Source organism: Poecilia latipinna, unplaced genomic scaffold (assembly GCF_001443285.1).
Source record: "Poecilia latipinna isolate Pla-1442-1.1 unplaced genomic scaffold, P_latipinna-1.0 Scaffold418, whole genome shotgun sequence".
NCBI lineage: Eukaryota > Metazoa > Chordata > Actinopteri > Cyprinodontiformes > Poeciliidae > Poecilia > Poecilia latipinna.
In genome coordinates this window covers 84,859-105,304 of record NW_015113034.1, presented here as the reverse complement: position 1 = coordinate 105,304, position 20,446 = coordinate 84,859, and the positions used below count along the sequence as shown (strand labels likewise).

Sequence of the window (20,446 nt, the reverse complement as noted above, 5' to 3'; positions counted from 1 at the left end):
TCAGAGCTGTTTCGATAGCAAAACCGGCATGAGCACATTACTTGGCAGGTGGTCATAATATCTGGCCTATTTGTTGTAGTTTGACATTAACGTTAGAATGTAAAACAAATGAAAATTTACATGAAGGAAGTAAATGGTTTGTCTAACAAGAAGTTGGACAGTGATGGGTTCTGTATTACAAACTGGTCAGAGTGCAGTAAGAAAATGTAAAGATGCAGCCTATACAAGTTTTTCTTTACCAATAAATTAAGACTGAGCCTATTTTGACAACAAAAGCACAGTCTAACTTTCAGACTTTTTGGCTGCATGCTTAGTATTCACTTTAGACAAACAACCATTCGGCCAGATACACTAATATTTGAAGAATAAGATTTTTTCAGTACGGTCTCTCTCTCTCTCTCTCTCTCTCTCTCACAATACATTATCTAAAGAGGGAATAAGTTCAATAAAATGATACTTAATTAAATGTGGTTTTATTTTTTATATTAATAATGTTCTTTAAGTTAAATGGCAAAGCCTGCAGCAACTGGAAGGCAGCTGACGCGCAAACAACATTGCCTGAGAATATTGTCAATTGAGTAAAGCATGTACGGTGCCATCTGCATGGTGCAGTTTGCATTTATACTGTAAACTGTCATTCTGATGTGTTGGAATGATAGTATAGTATATCTCTGTGTTATTTATAAAATGAAAAATTAAAGGGGAGCAGAGATTAGGCCTCGGGGGAGGGGGGGGTCCTTTTAAAAAATTTTATTTCCACCTGGAGAAGGACGGTGTGATCTGTCTGAAAAGTAGCTTCTAAACCAGGCTAATGGGCCCTTTGCTCACACCAACATGACTGAACAACAATGTGTGGTTTAGAAAATTAAAAGCGTTGAACAGATCAACAAACAAGGCAGCACATGCTTCGAACTTACCATCGGATTTATGATCAACATGATCTCATCTGTAAACTATTTGCAACACACTGTTTAAAGTTTGTGATATTGTTATTAGAATATCGTCTTTAAAAATACATAAATGTGGAACATTTCATGATGTCTTGGTCAGAATTCTGCTTTGTTGCCAATATGTTTCCAAAAATCCAGTGTTTCCTTATGTTTTCTGGAATGTCCCAGTCCTTGTATCTTCACTGCCCCAACTTGTTCATGAGCAGGGATTAGCAGCAGAGTTAGTAACTAGTGTGTAAACTAGTGGTCTGTGGATAGCTTTTTACCAACTGACAAATGATCAGCTGAATTTGTCTGCATTGATTTGAAAATGTGATTCAGTTGCACTATGGATGTGTCGTACCGGAACAACAAAGATTGATTTGATGTATAAACTCATACATATCGATCTTTAGATTGTATTGGTACACTGTCATTATATAAACAAACTAGATTAATTTCTTTTTGATTTGTTTACAAAGCATATTCACTGTGTTATTGTGTTTTCTGGTTTGGTATTTTAGTCTAAATTTGTTTATTTGATGATTTTGTAGGTTTTTTTGTTTTTAATAAAATTGTTCTTTTTTCCCTCAATTTTTTGGCTGACACATTTACCTCTAATATATTATTATTATTATTATTATTATTATTTATGGCTCTTATATAAAAATATATTTAATGGGCAGGAAAATAAGTAAAGAAACTTTCAGTCGATGGAATTTGTAGCTGGTTTCAAGTTTGTTGTTTTATGTTTTTAATTATCAGATTTTATTACTTTAAGTGGATGGAAATTACACATTGTGAAATATTTCAGCTTCACGCAAATAAACTATTCGGGTATTTATCTGGAAAATAATTGTGATGTCACGTCTCTCACGCAGTTCGGAAACAGTTGTATGGCGCTCGTGCACGTTGCTTTTTGGCCCAAGCGCAGTCGTCACAGTCCTCCTCTCGTGCCAGTGGCCTCCTGCCATATTTATTCATGCCGGGCAAGATGGCGGCGAAACGGACGAGATGTTCCTGCCAGTGAGCACATAATAGGCGTTTTATTAATAATATTAAAACGAGCGGGATTCTTGTACACACCTGACTGCATCGCGTGTGTATTTTTCCCGTAGCGAGTGTGGAGGTCGTTTTTATTTTTCAAGTTTTCGCCGTTTTTACCCCCTTACAAAATGTTCCCGTTGTGAGTCGCTCGCTTATCGAGCAGCTGGCTAACAGAGCAGTCAGGAGCTAGTTAGCTCTCTATCAGAGTGGAGAATGGGAGAAAAGCTGGAGCTAAAGCTCAAATCGCCGGTTGGAGCGGAACCCGCTGGTTATCCCTGGCCGTTACCAGTATACGTAAGTGATGCCCTTCAGCACCAAGCTGGGACAAATTTATGTTTAGTCTCTTGATGTTGTCTTTGTTAGCTATGTTAGCCCTTGGCTAACCCTGGGTAACAGAAGAAGATGTGGCTCGTCCGGGGACTTGGGACACACTGATCTGACAGTTGCAGATTGTATTTCTCCCGTTTGCCGTTAGATTTTTTGGAAACAAAACATTTTACATTCTATGCTGTAGGAGATGCAATTGTAGTTTAGGTTTAGTAACGAGGTTATTTGGGTGTAGTAACCGGTGACATTCAGTTGAACACTGTCAGATAGAAATATTGTCTAAAATGATCGAACCAGAGTGTTATCCCCGTTCAAGATCATTTAACTCTCATCTGGTTTTCCTCGTCTGATATGTGTTTTTACTCGTAACATGATCGGACATCAGTATTTCTAACATTAATCTCTCTTTTCCATGTTTGATTTGTAAAACCAGCATAGATCTAGTTGTACTTCATGCATAGCAAAAATGAATTTTAGCCCCTGACTTATGGTTTTGGTCAAAACAACTTCCTGCCTAGTCAGCAAAACACCAAATGAATGAATGTTGTTTTGAGTGGACAGCGTCTCTGATATCGATCTTTATTTATGTCATTGCTGTTATATTCTTTTTATGCCATTTAGTACCATGCTATGACTAAGAACTACTCATTTGTTTTATATTTTAAACTCGGTGAACAGTTGATGTCTTGTCTAGCTTTTCTCATGCAGTGCTCGTTATGCTAGAGAAAAGCAGTTTTTCATCTCAGCTGGGCTTCCATGTAGGTGTCTGCATATCAGGAGCTGGTAGCAGCTCACTCTTTCAACAGAAGCGGAAAAGAAGCTGGCAACAGTTGTGTTTTTAGTGGCTCAAGTTCAGATTTATAGTAAGTATGATGAGACAGCCAGCGCTGAGTTTCTCTGAATGCCTTGATAGGGTCTCTTTGTAGTTTATCTCTCTCCACCCACAGCGTAGTCTATCTAGTCAATCAGGTTCTTTCAGTTTCGACAGTCGGTCCGTTTATTTCGTGATCAGAATATATATATATACTTTTTTACTGAGTCATTAGTGTTTGCTGCCTCCACTTTTAGTCAACTTGCACAGTCCCGTGTTTTAAGGATGAACTCAAAATCCAGGAATGTCAGGAATGTAATGTCTTTTCCAATCTGCGTGATAGCTGTTTACATGGAGACTAGTTGCCATGGATTAAAATTAGGAACAGCTGATTTTTTTTGTTTTTTTTTGTTTTCATTATGGGATTCTTGAACATGGAGTTGATTCATAAGGCGATCGCCTCCTGTTTTTAGAGGAAAGCACTCCCTCACTCTCTCTCTCTTCGCCCTCCTGACTTGTCCATATGGTCAGGTCTGTGCTATATTATTAGAAAGCAAAGCCTTGTTCCAATATTTGTTCTGTAGTGTTTGTTCCAATCAAACTTACTTGTTAGGTTTTCTTTGGTTAAATTTATTGCTGTTAACTAAAGAGCGTCTTTAGTAAAAACATGTTTCACACCCACTTAATTTAAGACTAGTCACTGTCTCACAGTGACTAAAACAAACACATTGCTGACTGGCTTTTAATGTTCTTGCTCCGATTGATGGAGAACACGGCGCATGGGTAGGACCAAGTCCAGATATGTTTGTCCAGTTTAACCCTTGTTTTTGTGTTCGCTCCCATCTCCACACCATGTGTGCATTTGTAAACGCTTCCATATGAAGTCCACCTCCTCCGAAGTGTTGCAGCTCCTGTTTCCATCTGGTTTTGGGTGGAGGCAGTAGGAGGCCTCAAACGACATCTAAAAGAGACACTGGTGTCTCAGTGCTGTTAAACACACGCTACATTGTTCGTTGGCCACTCACTCTCACTGAAATATTTATGCAGCTTTTTTTTTTTTTTTACATACTTTTAATTCTATATTGATCGAAGTGAAACTACCCGTTCGAGGTCAGTTGACTTCCTCGTCTTTGTAGGCACGTCGCTCATCTCTGAAGAGGTGGCGAGGAGAGCTCTTTAGCTTAGTTTGTGCAAATTCACGCTACTGTTTGGTTGTTTTGAGTCAGAGTAGTGGTCGGGCGTAAGCCCGCTTCAGTCATTTGTTCTTGTGGGCCGCATGAGTAACAGAGGAAAACAGTGTGCGGCATGAAGCCCCTGTGCCCACCGTGCGTCACTCTGATTTGACAGGAGATTGACTGAAGAGTTTGCTCTGCGTTGCGTGCACAGGCGGAGTAGAACATGCATCAGTCAGCGCCACAGCTGGGAGGGAGAGGGGAGGGTCTTCTGGTCTTTTTGTCTCTGGCTTGTCAGACAGTGTTTATTTTTAGCAGCAGCCCGCTGCTGGTGTTGCTGTGTGCTGTCTTCGTTTTAGCAGGTGACCTCCCCCTACTGCTTCTCTTTCTGCTGCACACAGTCATTTTCATGCCTTTGCATACCGCTTACAGCTTCTGAACTCGAGGGTTTATATCTACTGTACAAATTAAAATTTTTCTCAAGAAAGCCTTTAGTTCATGCTGCTTTTTAGCCGCCTGGCTTGATGCCGTAAGTGTAAATGTCACATGCGGTACGATGCATATAGTACATCTGGTGTGTAGATGTCGTTAGTAGCTGTATAAAAGTTTGTGTGTGCATGCAGGTTTTATGTTTGGCGGACGTTTTGCGTAGTAGAGGCGGGCAGTATTGAGCGGGAAGCTGGGAACTCCGAGCCGTTAGCGCTTAGCTGTAGCTGCTGTGCCTGGCCTCAAAACTGTCCCGTTTCCCATCCTCTCTGTGGCTCTCCGGTCCCGACAGTTTGTAGTTTTTATGAACATTGCGCCTCTTTTCTTTAACCTTTTCTTGTATTCTTATTTCGTCCTCTCCGTCTTTTCTTGCTCCCCTTGGCAGTGTTCTGGAACAGGAGACAGAAAGTGGGTCAGTGGGTCAGCACAAGCGACGGGCTCAGCCTGACTGCACTCTGGATGAAACCCGAGCTCTGTTCCTCCTACAGAAAAGCTCAGACGCTGCTAGTATTTCTAACTTTAGATTTTGCTGGGTGGAACAAAAAAAAGAGTGCACTTTTCTTTTTGCCTCTTTTGGAACTATTTTCTTTGAAGTGCATCTAAAAATTAGGTTGAAAGCTGGAGAGCTTTGAGAGCATACACTCAAAGGGGCATCCACCCACTCAACTGTGCTATGGGTCAATCCTTTTTAAGAGAGAGAAGTACGCACACAGTGTTAGAAGATGACACCAATTTTTGATTAAAGTTGCACTTTTAAGTTTAAGAGAGGCACCATGTTCTGCGTAGAAAGTTGGATGAAGCAAAAAAGATGGATTGGAAATCAGAAACATGACTGAAACTGTGTCTGTCAAAGCCATAACTTGATTTTGATAAAAGTTTAGAGTTGTGGATGAGTGATATTGCTGTAAAATTTAAAGTTTATATCTTCAAGTATTCATAGCAAAGATGACAGGTGACAAAAAAAAAAAAACAGTCTGAAAAAGTCTTTTTGGCTATGGATCTAACGCTGTAGACTGTAGAGTCTGTCAAGCACAAACACTGCTCTAAAAATAAGATGAAGGACATCCTTTCACTATGCTGTCTATTGCTTCCTTTCACTCTTCATCACATGAGATAGACTCTGTTACAAAGACTAGAGTCTTTTACCTGGAGTCCACGGTCTATAGGTCACAGATCTAAGGTGTGTCTGAACTCTCTTATTTTTGTGACTCAACTCAAAGTCTCAAGCTTGAGTCATCATCTCTCCTATGAGTTAAGCTGCCACATTGCACCACCAAAGTAGCACAATTGGCGATGGTAAAAGCAACACTTTGCAAAGATTCAAATAAATCATATTTTGAATAAAAATGTATTGTGCTTGACTGGAACTCATCTGTTAACCATAGTCGTCATCAGTTTGAGTCGATTACTTGGTTTTGTAACTCTGGATCGAATGAAACAGCAAAGTAAGTTGCTTTCTGCTGAAATGAATTGTTTCGAATTGCAATTTGAATATCATCTCTGCTTGTTAAAGCACAACTGACCGAAACGGTGCACAGACTGTGTCTGACGAATCTAAACTTAATTGTTTGTTTATTACACCGAAGCAGTGGAATTTGGTTTTTAATCAGCGGCTATAAAAAAAAAAAAAAAGCTAGAAAATGTTGTACAGTTGGTATCTTTTATCTTTCCCCTTCCAGGTGTAAAAATGTTTTTGGTCAACAATTTTTACAAAAAGTTTTTAATCTCAGTAACTGGCTCTTTCACTTCCTAAAAGTACCACAAAGAAATAGACACATTAATTTGGACAGTGCTTGTACAAATAAGGTTTGCATTTGCCTCAATTAATTTACTCTGTATCCATTCCTTGGTTATAGAGAGATGCACTCTCAGTGTATGCATTTTATTTTTTCCAATGCTTGCTTATACATATATGAATCGTTTAAAACCAAAACCCGTGGATAAATGTACTCATGGTATATTTAAGCTGTGATGTTACTCTCTTTCATTTTTTTATGTTTCACTGTCCAGTTATGTTTCACTTCATAATAAAGCTTGTTTGAGTAATTCAAGTCTTTTTAGTAATTATTAACACATTTCCATGTGTTTCAGGGTAATCATGTACAGAAAAAAAAACATAAAGAAAATCAGATCAGATTTAGTGTAAACACACACTAAGAGCTGCAAGTATCTGCCAATACACTTGCAATTATTAGACTAACAAAAGCATTGTACACTCAGTATCATGAACTACAAAATAGGTTGTGAATTTTAAAATTAGTTGCAACATGTGACTGTGGAGACTAGCTAAGACTGTTTTCAGCTTTTAGAGCTCATGATAAGAAACGGCTCCCTTTTGTGTTTTATTCCATGTTCTTTGCGATCTGTTGATTTCTAACCAGTCCGTTTCCATTTGCTATTCATTTTTGCCGTGAAAGAGAATTGTTGTTTTTTTCTCTCTGTAGTATTTCTAAGTAGCTGTCTGCATGTCAGAAGCTGGAGCAATTCGCTCATTCAGTAGAAACGGAAAGCAAAGCTGGGAACAGTTTTGTGGTGTTTTTTAGTGGTGTAAGTGCACATTTATAGTAACTATGGTGAGACGCTCTGTGTTGACTGAAAGCGCTGAACTTCTCCGAATGCCTGAGTGGGGTCTCTTTGTAGTTCCTTTCTCTCCGCCCACACTGTAGTCTACCTCGTCAATCTGGTTCTTTCAGTTTCCTCAGTCAGTCCGTTTATTTCGTTATCAAAATATGCACCAAATGAGTTTTCTTGGGTTACTGAGTCACTCGCATTTTCCGCCTCCACGTTAAACTGCATGCACGCTCTCGTGTCTCGTGGAGCCGAGAATGTCAGGAATTCAATATACTCCTGGTCTGTTTTATATCGGGACTTGTTGTCATGAGTTGAATTAGAAGCAGCTGATTCATGTGGAGTTCTGAAGCCATACGGTGCTCTCCTCCTGTTTTCAAAGGGAAACACTTCCTCTCCCCTCTCTCTCCCTCCTCACTTGTCCATATGGCCAGGACTGCGGGGAGGAAGATGTGCAACTGCACCCGCTCTGCTGTATTCCTAGAACAAAAAGGCTTGTTGCATCAATATCTGTATTAAAGTGTTTGTTCCAATCAAATTTCCTGGTGAGGTTTTCGTCTTGATTTTGTTGCAGCTAACTACAGAACCGTCTCTTTAAAAACATGTTCCACCCACAGTAGTTGAGATTCGTTATCTCACCCACAGAGCATGAACACATTGCTGACTGTGTTTTGATATGCGTGCTGCTTGCTCTGAATGTTGGAGAATAAGAGGTGGTGTTAGAACCAAGCCCATGTAAAAAAGTCTTAATTAAATGATTGATCTGGTTCATCTGGTTTCATCCTGATTTTTCCTCCTATACATCCTCATCTGTGTGTCTGTTGATGCTTCCTTACAGTTGGCTTCTGGCCCATCTGGTTTTGGGCGGGGACCTAAAAGGCCTCTTGCAACATCTAAAGAAAACACTGCTGTCCCAGTAACTGATATATATATAAACATTAAAATTCTGTATTTAAACTAGGGATGCAAACAAATGCAATTGATTGTCAAATATTGGCTAGTTAGATCAAAATGAGTTCAGTTAGAGGAATAACTTCCGTTTACACAGTACTTCCTTTAGTGTTGTAGTGTGGCCACTATCCAGAAGAGGGCGCTGCTGGTGTTTCTTAAGTGGAACCAGTTGATAGTTAGAAGGGAAATAATTATGGCGGAGGCATCCCAGAGCAGGAAAGTGAAGTGGTCCAAACAGAGTGCAGCGTGGGGTGGAAAATGCACTTCATGAAGTTCTGGTTTGAAATGTAAACGCTCAACAAGATCCTTAATTCTTGTCATCACCTTAATGGCTCTCATTTAGCTGTGCTGTCACAAAAAATTCCTAAAATATAATGTGCTTCTTTGTTTGTATTTAGCATATTATAAAAAAAAAATTAGACCTTTATGTTAAAGAGAGACCCCCTTGATATGAGAGAAAATGTCCACTAGTCGATTGATATTATCAATCAACTTTAGTCTTATCAATCAATAACCAACATTTCTAATTAAACTGTGAAGCCAGCCTTCAGTTCAGTTATGTCAATGAGCGTTGTGGTTCCAGGTTATATAAATTATACAGTCACCTCCTTCAATCAAGACATAAATGTAGAACCCAATAAATAAATAAACGTATGAAATGTTCTGCGGGCCCCACTGTGTTGAAACAACTCTGCTCCATTTAAATACGAGATGTGTGTGTTAACACCTCTCTCCACTGCGTGAGGCAGTTCAGTGTGTGTGTATGTGCTGGATAATGCTGTATAATATCCTGAATGAAGTCGTCTCTGCAACATCCATCTGTGCAACATTTCTATCCCTTGGATGTGATATTTGGCAGGTTTTCAGATGCTGCGGTGCATACTGATAATATATTTGGCCATCTGGATGCACTCAAGTTGCCTTTAATGCCCACTTCTGATATATATTTTTAGTGGGCGAGATGCCAAAACTCACAGGGTCTGGTGGGGACATTGTCTAATAGTAAGGAAAGAAAAGAGATGGAAAGGTTTGGAAAGAGAGGAAACTTTGCCTATCTGGTTCTGGTGATCTGGTGTTTCAGACAGATTTGGACTCTTTGGTTGGTCAAAACGGTAACTTTGCATCCCTTTCTGTCCTCATTTATATGGTAACCTAAATGAATGGCTAACGTGCCTTTCATTTTCTTTTCTTTTCTTATTTTTTTATTTTTTTCAAGGTTTTTCAGCTTTTGTTCTTCCTTTGACTCAACACTTCGCTGATATTGAGTCTGGAAAATGCTCAGCTTTGGTTTTCTGAGACATTGTTTATGCAGCTTTAAGTTTTGTTTTGTGCGGTCACGCAGCGTTTATAACTCAGAACCTCGATTTGGGTAAAACAAAACGTTCCTGAGAAGTCAAGTCTGTCCTTAGTAACTTTTTCGTTATGTCTGAAGTGGCTGTGTTTTCTGCTTTGAGTTTCTGTAACGAGAGGATGAATCAGACATAATAGATGTTGTGGGCATTTCACTCTAGTTGCAAAATACCATAATCAACATCCCATGTTTTGTATAATTAATACCCTTATTTTTGTTTGGACTGCTGTTTTCTCGAACTTTTAATTATTTTCTGCTCATTTCAACATTGGTAATTTGTGATCCAATTAAATTCAATATCTCAAATGGTGTCATGTTCGGGGTTTCATTATGCCTCGTCGCCTCTGTCTTTCAGGATAAACACCACGATGCTGCTCACGAAATCATCGAGACCATTCGGTAAGTGACATCACCAGCAGTCCCCCCACCCACTCACTGAACACACCCACGTTCTCCCGATCAACTCAAGTGTCACGATCAATTTAGTGATAATCTTGTGTGTGGGTGTGTGTGTGTGTGTGTGTGTGGGTGGGTGTTTTTTTTTTTTTTTCTTTTCTAGGTGGGTGTGTGAGGAAATCCCTGACCTCAAACTTGCAATGGAAAATTATGTTCTCATCGATTATGACACCAAGAGGTAAGTCTTGGGTTGCGTCACTTTCAAAATTGACATTGATGTGACATAAACCAAACCCTTGATATAAGCATTAAATACCAAATAGTCGTGCTAACTACAGAGAAGAGAAGCTGAGATGAACTTCGTAATCCCGCCGCCATATGATGACCATGCGATCCATGTTGCCTTTCTTGCAGCTTTGAGAGCATGCAGAGACTTTGTGACAAGTACAACAGGGCCATTGACAGCATCCACCAGCTGGTGAGTCTACATGTGGGAACTTTCTCACTACTCTGTAGGTGGAGTGAAAGTATTAGTCACAAGCAGGTGGGGAATATCGTGTCTGTGTGTGATGACTTCTTTCAATCTCAGCTATACCTGAGTGTTATCTGATAAATTCCCCCTCCCCCCGTTAATATTCGGGTTTCAAGACTTCAAACAAAATATCAAAGCAAGGACTCTTTAGTGTTTTTTGTCATTTTGTCTTTAGTTTTGTTCATATAGTTTCAACACGTGTCGTATTTTTAGGCAGTGAAATGTTCTTCAGTCTGATGTGTGGCAAATTAATTGATAAAAAACAAAATCTGGTTGCAGTGGAAGGGGACTACTCAGCCCATGAAGCTAAACAAGCGTCCTTCCAACGGGCTGCTGAGACATATCCTACAGCAGGTGTACAACCACTCAGTGACCGACCCCGAGAAGCTGAACAACTACGAACCCTTCTCCCCTGAGGTGTACGGAGAGACCTCCTTCGACCTGGTGGCTCAGATCATCGATGAGATGGAAATGATGGAAGAAGACACATTCGTTGACCTTGGCAGTGGTTGGTTTTCCCTCTTTAGATTAATGTTTCATTCCTAACGAGTGCACTGATTTTTAAACTTTTAGAACATTTGATAAAGCATTGAATCGTTTTGTTTACAGGAGTGGGGCAGGTGGTGCTGCAGGTTGCAGCAGCAACAAACTGTAAACACTACTACGGAGTAGAGAAAGCAGACATTCCATCTAGCTATGCAGAGGTAACTGTGTAATTAGCACTCTGTTCAAATAACTTTTCAATTAGGGGGGGGAAAGAAGATTACTGTTTTGAATAAGTTAATTTAAGAAATTACATTCAAAAAGTTAAACTCCTGTCATAAAGTTAATTTCATTTCCAAGATTATTTCCTGCAGCTAATGAAAACTCAAAGTTCACTCAGATAATTTGAATATTGCAGCAAATCAATAAGATCTAGATTTTTCCTGCAGGACACCCAGATTTCTTTTCCATGAATTCCTGCCTCAGTGCTGCTGCATGGCGTTGAACCATGAAATGTTCTGAAACTTCCTGGTAGACCGTTGCTCTAACTTTGGGCTTAAAGAGCTCACCAGATAAAATGGCTCCCCCTGTTATCACTGACCAGAAATGTCACGTTGGACCTCAAGCAACTTGCACTCTGTGCCTCTGCTCTTCCTCCAGACTCGGAGGCTGTGATTTCCAAATAAAAAAATTAAAAAATGTCTAAATTTGCTTTCGACTGAAGAGGATTTGTGGAACAACAGTCCACCTCAAACTCTGGCTCCAGCACACGTCAACAAATTGTTTCAATATTCCCTACTCTGAACCAGTTTTGTCAAGAGCCAGTGGAAGGTTTATGAAGACAAGCAGCTAATAAAAATTCTGAGAGTCATGTTTAAAATCTGTTTTGTCTAATTTAAGAGAAAAGAAAATACATTGTGCTTTAACAAGAAGAACAATTTGGATTAGTGTCAGAATAACACAATACCACCATCCCCTCTCTTCCTGCAGCTTATTTCGACGTCACCCATCATGGATTTTAAGTAGGTCAGTGCGCCACAAAGAGCTGCGCTCGCAGTCGATACTATCCACTCAGTCTATAAAGGTCATTTCCAAATAGGTTCTTGAACTCTGTTTGTTTTTTCTCATCAACAAGTGGTGTTAATAAGTCTCGCTATAAACTGTTTGCATAAGACCTGGTTTTCTGGTGCAGATGAGACATCAGTTGATTGGTGTTGTGAAGCTTTTACAAACACTATTGTTGTTTAAGCTGTTAATAATTTAAAATAGTGACATTAGGGTGACTGTTTACAGCAAGTCTCTGGAAAAATAGTGATTTGTGCTATTAAAAGACTAGATGAGACAATTACAGTGACACAGTGATGGGCCTCTGAGTCAGCACTTGGCAGTTTCTTTAGCAATGACCATGTTTGGTTTACCTCTTTTATGGAAGGTTTTTCTTTTCTTGACTGCGGCCAAAGCAAAGTGTTTATGGAGAGAGTCACCTCCTGATTGTTGTAAAAGTTGTTCAATGACCAGCATCTTTTTAATAGCAATTTCACTGAATTTAGTTCACAGAATATTAATAAAATAATCTTGTTTTCTGTCTGTAATCTATTATTTTAATGATTTGGAGATTGTTTCTTTTTTTCTTTTTTTTCAGACCATGGATAAAGAGTTTAAAAAGTGGATGAGATGGTATGGGAAGAAGCATGGGGAGTACACAGTGAGTCCTATGCTATTTGTTTTACATCACAGATTTTTATTTATTTATTTATCTTTTTTTTATTTCCAATATGTATTCAGGTTTTTTATATATTGTGTTTTTTCAGCTGGAGAGAGGCGATTTTCTATCTGAAGAGTGGAAAGAAAGGATAGCCACCACAAGGTAAAGCTCCATAAAGGGTTGCTCACAGACACTTCAATAAAAATATTAATAATTCAGCAGAAGGAGACTCCTTTTCACTTTACAAGGAAGTCTAACTCATTCTTTTGGAAAAGTTAGGGTTAGTGTTCAGATTCAGTTCATTATATTTATTTGTACTTTATGCAGTTAAATCTTGTTAATAATTTTTGTTTATATACATGTAGATAATCTGGAGTGATCATGATTTATATTTGAGACAGTTGTAGATTTTTGTAATAACATGCAAGCTTGTTTTTTCTTCATCTTCTTCTCTTCATTTGTGATTATTTAGATCCCTTTACCGCTGTGACAGTTAGCTGGATTTAGCAGTGTCTATTAATCTTTGGAAATCAACAGTTTTTTTTAGTCACTCTCATCTGTGTACAAAATGATGCTCTGTTATTTTCTAAAATCTGTTTCATGAATGATTGATGTAACTTTTTTTTGTGTGGACCAAAATTCTAAAATATGTACTTCTCTGTCTGTTTTCCAGTATTATTTTTGTGAATAACTTTGCCTTTGGTCCAGAAGTAGATCACCAGCTGAAGGAGCGTTTTGCAAACATGAAGGAAGGTAAGTTCTCAATGAACCCTTTGCGGATAATGATGAGCCAGGGCTTCCAAAATCAACTTTTTCTCAACATTTATTTCGTGAAAATCCGTGCTATCGTACTTAAAGTACTGAAGAAGATATTACTTAGCTCAGAGCGGGACGTTACAGGCAGATGAAGACAGCCTGATTTCGCTTCATCGATAGCCACTACATTTGCGATCGAGTCATGAAAGTATCAGACCTGTCAGTTTTCAGAGACGCTAAGATGTAGTCACAGCCGAAGAGGTCTGTTTTTTTAGTTGTTCAGTAAATATTAGAGACTTTTGCTAAAAATGCTGGCGAACAAGAGAAAAGACAAAGTGAGAGATTCTGGTGGATCAGATCTCCAACATTTTGGTTCTTGTGGTAAAAAAGGATTTTGACAGCAGATTAGAACGATTTGAAGAAGGGTAAGTTCATTTATTTTACAACAAGTGGTTTTGAAGTCCGTGCCCTGCGTGATGCTGCTCCAGTGGGAGCTGTTGATTTAAAAAAAAAAAAAAAAAAATCTGGGCTGACTTCCTTCAATTAGATAGAAGATATTCAACTGATTTTTGTATCAGTAAACACTTTATGGACTTCACAACGATACATAAACGTGAGAAATGAATATTCTATGGCCACTGAAATGCATGAATGTAATATCTATAAGTTATATATATATATATATAGATATTACATATCTATATGATATTGTTATTTTCATGAATAAATTACAGTCATAGATGTTTTTATGTCCAAGCATAGCCGTAAACTGGGAGAGCAGATCTCTAGAGAAGAGTGATAACGTTCCCCTCAGCAAACAATATAGCAGCCACATATTTGATTTTGGGCTTATGATTTACTTAAATATACAAAATAGTCTGAATGTTCCACTGCTTTTGCAACTCTACGACTCAGCTGAATCTGTTTAGATTACCAAAGCAATTCATTGTAAATACAATAATTATAGTTGTATTTTTTTCCCCCTCCTTTCTTTCCAGGAGGCAAAATTGTGTCCTCCAAACCCTTTGCACCTTTAAACTTTCGAATCAACAGTCGAAACTTGAGCGGTAAGATTTCTGCATTTAACACTTAATTTCTTGCTCTTAATTACTGTTTTCGGTTACATGTGTTGCTTCTGTGTTGCAGATATTGGCACGATAATGCGCGTGGTGGAACTCTCTCCATTGAGGGGCTCGGTGTCGTGGACTGGAAAGCCCGTTTCCTACTACCTTCATACCATAGACCGCACTATAGTAAGCACCTAATGCTATCTCTTCTCTTTAATTACAGAAAAGTAGACATTGAACACTGAATATTGGAGTAGAGTGTAATACATTAGAGCCAACGAATGGACTGAGCCCAACACAGAGCCGCCTTGTGTTTTATTCAGTCACCGGTCCTGAGAATGAAGGACATAATGGTTTTCGCAGATTATTGCTGATTAGAAAGTCGTCTGTTTGCCATTTCAGCAACTTGTAAAAGCCTAGTAGGAGGAGGAAAAAGCTGTTGTTAGTGGCATTTTATTTTTATTAGCTCATAAATCCCATTGTGACTGTGTCTTGGCTTCAAATTGTGACATAATTGTTAACTTTTTTTTTAAGGCTAATAGAAACACTGATAGACCACATTGCCCCCACACCCCCGATCCGGCAAAGAGGAATACATTCTGTAAAGACGGTTCTCCCTGCGTCTTTCATGCCTCATTAGGTTATCCTGAGCTATTTCTGTAGCTATGCTGCTATAGGTTTAGGGAGCTGAAGGACAAACTAACCACTTTTCCTTTTGCAAACAAGTACTCTCTTACTTGTTTGCATTATTTGCTGTTATTTCAACTGTTTAACTTGATTTTTCTCTCAGTTTTTTTTTTTCTCTTGATAGAAGCTACATCTGCTCCGGCCCTCTGTTTGGCTGCGGTACCTTCCTGGAGGAGAGCATCAGCTGAGATAATGCTGCCAACAACTAAACGTTCTTCTCCAATTAACTGTTTACTTTTCATCAACATAGAATGTACTCCTGGATCAGTGCTTCTGTCTTTTTTTTTGAGTTGTATCTGCTCTGTCCTCTCAAACCCCCCAGTCGGCCATGGCAGATGGCCGCTCGTACTGAGCCGGGTTCTGCTAGAGGTTTCTCCCCGTTAAAGGGGAGTTTTTCCTCTCCACAGTCGCTAAATGCATGCTCAGTATGAGGGATTGCTGTAAAGTCAACGACACAAATCAAGCGCTTGCCTACTGTCGCTATGCGCTCGCCCGAGAGGAGTGAATGCTGCAAGTCAATGACTCGATGCAATCTGCTTGGTTTCTTTAGACAGAAAACTTTTTAAAATGTATTCAAATAATGAAATATTTGAGATAGACTAATTGAAATGTATGGAGGATTGAACTGAAAGGACTGTGTTATGAATTGGCGCTGTATAAATAAATTAAATTGAATTGAATAGAAAAACCAATATTGCATGAAATTAATACCTGTATATGTAGTGACAACATATTTATCTAATATCTATATTTTCCTTGTGTTTCAGCTTGAAAACTATTTTGCCAGTCTAAAGAATCCTAAACTCAGGGTGAGTTGCATCAGAATAGTTGAGTTGTTTCTGTATTTTATTATTATTTGTTTTTTATCAAACAATAAATTGTTTTTACTTTCTGTTAGGAGGAGCAAGAGGCAGCTAGACGACGTCAACAAAAAGACACAAAGGACAGCAAAAGCAATAACACCACCCCCACAAAAACTAAGGAGCAAAACAAGGTAAGACCAGCACCCATTTTTATTATGCCTGTCATACCTCTGTGGCAGCCTATTGGACAAGTCTGGGTTTGGTAGTTGCCAGGAAAATGTTAAACCCCTTTGGGATGAATAAGATCAGAGTCTGCAAGCCAAGCCTTCTTGTCTAACATCGGCGTTTGACCTCACGCATGAGAGAGATCCTGGAAAAATGGTCAAACGTTTGCATTAATGGTTTAATCTCCGAATTTGTTGAGTGTCTCTAAACACTTTGTGTGTAAATCACGAATGTGTATTGGAGAACTCACATAAATCTCGGTCTGCGTCCAGCAGCAGCAGCAGCAGGACTCCGGTGGTGAGGAGGAGCGTCCTAGCCTGGTGACCGTGGTCAAGCCCCCTCCCAAACCCCGAAGAACTCGGCTGCTGGCCAAAGGTCGCAAGCTAAACAACAAGAAACGCGGTCGGCCCAAGAAAGCCACCCCTGCTGCTGAGAAGAACAAGAAGAATCAGAGCGCATTAGATCTGCTGCATGCTAAGACCCTTTCTGCAGCACCACCTCAGGGTCAGTGGGCTCACACATCTTTAACACACCATGCATATTGCCTTAGCAAAAAAACAAGAAAAAAAAAAAAAAACAACAAACTAACTAATGAAAGTTGTAATAACAATAAATATTAGGCTCAATTGCAAATGTTTTTGTGTATAGATGCATACCGGCCACCTCAGACTTCCTTCTACCAGCTACCTCCCAAGGTCCAGCACTATAATCCCAGTCAGCTGCTGATGAGCCCAACTCCTCCGGGTCTGCAACAACTACTTGGTAAGCTATTAAGCAGACGGATTATGATTTGAAAAAGTTTATTCTGACCTTTTTTTTAATATACTGGTCACTTTTATTCCCATGCTGTTGTTTTTTTTTTAGATGGTTTCTCTTCATATACTTTTATATAAAATGTTCGTTCGAAACAATAGCGAATAACTGTCCAACGAGAGTGAATTTCCTGAACCAAATTGCAAACATTTTTTTCTGAACTCGTGTGGTTTCCAGATAACATCAAAGTCCAGTACCTCCAATTTATGGCTCACATGAAGACTCCTCAGTACCGCTCCAATCTGCAGCAGCTTTTGGAGCAGGAGAAGGTAACTGGTCACGCTCGGAGCCATTCTGCATGTTTTCATCACCGGCAACAAGAATCTCCCTCGACTCATTAACTTTGGTGTAAAGGTTGATATTCCACTTGACCTCAGGCTTGTTTCCGTCTTCCACTCTTTTCCCAGGAAAAACACAGGGATTTGTCAGGACAGGCAGAGCAGCTCCATTTGGTGTGTCAGTCTCATAAGGACAAGATTAAAGGACTCTTCCAAACCAAACTAGACGAGGTATGGGCACATCCGAACTCAGAATATTTTGAGTAGTGATCTATTTTTACTTCCTTTCCTGTACTTTCTACTTGGTAATGTTCCAAACAAAGATGTATTACATTGTTTTATCTATGACATGTCTTTAGCGACGCCTTTAACTCGCCTAAAAAGCAAAATTCCTTTAAGCCCTTTGGGAGACCTTGGTTTGATGATTATTTTGCTGAGCTTCATTATTAAGCAAATTACTTTCATTAACAGTAGGGCTGAAACGACTAATCATGATTAATCAATTATTGAAATTATGGTCAGCTAATTTAGTAACCCATTAATGGTTAAGTGGAGTATACAGACTCGGAAGATAAAAAGCCATTTGCTGAATAATCCTTAATTGCAGCCCTAAGTTATGGTGAGAAAGACAATGGAGAATTCACATTTAAGGGTGTTTGGACTAATGGACTGAAACACTCTGAATCCTAGAATACCTAGAAGGAATACCCCTCTTTGCTCCAGCTGCTTCAGGAGGAAGACTTGTGTTTGAAACTAATGCAGTATGAATTATATTTTTATTCCTAAATCTGTTTGTGAACAGCTTGGAGTCAAAGCTCTGACTGTGGAGGACCTCATCCAGGCTCAGAAGGAGATATCAGCTCACAACTGTCAGCTAAAAGAGCAAACCAAGCAGCTCGAAAGAGAAATGGCTTTCCTGAGGGACCACAGTCTGCTTCTGGTGAGACCCCAGAGCCTGTTAGCCTTGCTTTAACCTCCATTAAGTTACAGGTGCTGGCTCCCAATATATCAGAGGAAAACTCTGCTGTGCTTGTTACTTGTAGCTCAAGTCTCGATGCGAGGAGCTGAAGCTAGATTGGGGATCTCTGTGTTTGGAGAGTTTGTTGAAGGAGAAGCAGGCGCTGCGCAGACAGATTTCTGAGAAACAGAAGCACTGCTTGGAGTTGCAGGTAAACGCCACGCCTCAATATTTGGACTTTGTTTGCAGCCGATAGAATGACTCCCTGCTTCACCGTCCTTCCCAAGCCCCCCTGTCATTCTGCGTTTTTAGTCCAGAAAAATAACTTTTTAAAGCTGTGTGTTATGTTTGAACACAACATAAACAAAGATGTTGAAAGTCAGACTTGGTTAGACTGACAGCTTTTGTACCTCAGTAAACCTCAGTAAACAGTGTTATTGTTTTCATCTTTTACATTTCAACCTCATTTGCCTGTTTGGACAGAAAATCTCATTTATTCATTTATGCATTCATTTGTATTTGATTGGGAAAAGCACATGGGGTTCTAAAGCAACCACTGCTCTGTGCACTGCTAAGATATTAAATAGACTACACATTAAAACCTGACATTTGTTGCTAAACCCTTAATAAATTTCCTAGAAGCATTTAAATTTACAATAAATTTCAGATGAGCAAGTACTTTAAACACTTTAAATAGCAATGTTTACTCATCCTCTATTTGTACTCAATAGAATGGTGATTGCAGGATAACGTTTAATATTCTTCAGCTTCTGTTTTAATTTAAAGTCACTGCATGACTCTTCTTATTTTATTTTTTACCTAAACTGTAATTCCTGAGTGTGTGGCTGTTGATGAATGCATTTTGTCCTTCCTAATGGTTCCCCCTGCTGTTTGTTTCCAGATTAGCATCGTTGAGCTGGAAAAGAGTCAAAGGCAACAGGAGCTGCTGCAGCTCAAATCCTACAGCCCTCGTGATGGCTCCCCCTACAGGAAGAGTCTGGAGTCACGAGGCTCCACCGACATGGACTCTTCTAGGCTCGGCCTGTCGTCGGCCCCAGCACTGAACGGCATCAGCCCGGAGCTTTCGGTCAACGGGACGGGCTCGCCATGCTTCGACCGGGCTAACGCAAAAGCAGAGCTTTCTCGCTACCTTCCCATCTCTCCGGACCACGACGGGGTGGCCGCCGCCTCCGAGGCGCGACAGAGGCAGCAGAGCTCCTCCCAGCCTGACTACACTCGCTTCTCACCTGCCAAGATTGCCTTACGGAGGCACCTGAACCAAGACCCCACTGCCTCTGCTCACTTAAGAGGATCGGGCCTAATGACGTACAGGTGAGCTTCTCCTAAAAGCTTACACGGAGAAAGAAAGATGTCGTCCGCCTCCTGAATTTATCTCTCCGTTCTTTTAGGGATCTCGGAGGTGTTAACTCCCCTCATGGAGCCAAACAAAACTGTCCTTCTCCCAATTCATCTGATTCTCAGTGTAATGTGAAAATCTCTGACAGGGTAAAAATTTAGCTTCTCTGTTTTTTTTAAACTGATTTTTATTTGTCGCTTTTCAGTTGTTTTACTATTTCACTCTTTTTTGTATTATGTACCAGAATGTATTATGTAGCAGAATATCTATAATTCATTTCAGTAGGCAACATTTAGTAATTTATTAAATCAATGCTACGTCTTCTAGACTAAGAATAGATATGGTAAGGATCATTTTATCCGCCACAACCCTGCAACTTTGAGATCCTTCCGTTCTTCTCAAACGCTTAAATCAAATAGCTGAATTCACAACGTAAACTGATTGTTGGAGCAGGAAATATTTGTCTTGCCAATGCTGCCATCTCCTGACTAAATAAAGCTTTAACTTCAGTTGAGCAACAATGTTGAAAACATATTTATGGTAATATTTCTCCAGTTTTTAAAGCTAGTTTTTACTCGAGTGTTGAAGAGAAATTTAAATAATTCTGCCTACAAAATTTATATATATATATATATATATATATATATATATATATATTTTTTTTTTTTTTTTTTTTTTTTTTGAAAAAAAAGCTTTTGGTTTTAGAAAAAGAAAAAAAAATGTTTTTTTTTTCTTTTTTCCCGG

At 39.3% G+C, this 20,446-nt stretch overlaps 1 protein-coding gene across 6 annotated transcripts in view; it reads left to right on the top strand.

Annotated features, from left to right (window-relative positions):
• The first annotated feature begins 1,888 nt into the window (after positions 1-1,888).
• dot1l (DOT1-like histone H3K79 methyltransferase) overlaps positions 1,889-20,446 on the top strand; it is a 29,409-nt gene continuing 10,851 nt past the window's right edge. Inside the window, exons 1-21 of one of the 6 annotated variants that reach the window (XM_015037736.1) lie at positions 1,889-2,270; positions 9,998-10,041; positions 10,202-10,276; positions 10,453-10,516; positions 10,850-11,078; positions 11,180-11,274; positions 12,696-12,758; positions 12,865-12,920; positions 13,432-13,511; positions 14,513-14,581; positions 14,661-14,767; positions 16,036-16,077; positions 16,167-16,262; positions 16,575-16,800; positions 16,945-17,058; positions 17,287-17,378; positions 17,517-17,618; positions 18,190-18,327; positions 18,431-18,556; positions 19,247-19,677; positions 19,755-19,851. In XM_015037736.1, the coding sequence (XP_014893222.1) occupies positions 2,190-2,270; positions 9,998-10,041; positions 10,202-10,276; positions 10,453-10,516; positions 10,850-11,078; positions 11,180-11,274; positions 12,696-12,758; positions 12,865-12,920; positions 13,432-13,511; positions 14,513-14,581; positions 14,661-14,767; positions 16,036-16,077; positions 16,167-16,262; positions 16,575-16,800; positions 16,945-17,058; positions 17,287-17,378; positions 17,517-17,618; positions 18,190-18,327; positions 18,431-18,556; positions 19,247-19,677; positions 19,755-19,851 (2,427 nt within the window). In that variant the 5' untranslated portion in view covers positions 1,889-2,189. Of the gene's footprint in view, positions 2,271-9,997; positions 10,042-10,201; positions 10,277-10,452; positions 10,517-10,849; positions 11,079-11,179; positions 11,275-12,695; positions 12,759-12,864; positions 12,921-13,431; positions 13,512-14,512; positions 14,582-14,660; positions 14,768-16,035; positions 16,078-16,166; positions 16,263-16,565; positions 16,801-16,944; positions 17,059-17,286; positions 17,379-17,516; positions 17,619-18,189; positions 18,328-18,430; positions 18,557-19,246; positions 19,678-19,754; positions 19,852-20,446 lie in introns of all 6 variants that reach the window. The other 5 variants (XM_015037735.1, XM_015037738.1, XM_015037737.1 and 2 more) reach the window with 5 other exon arrangements.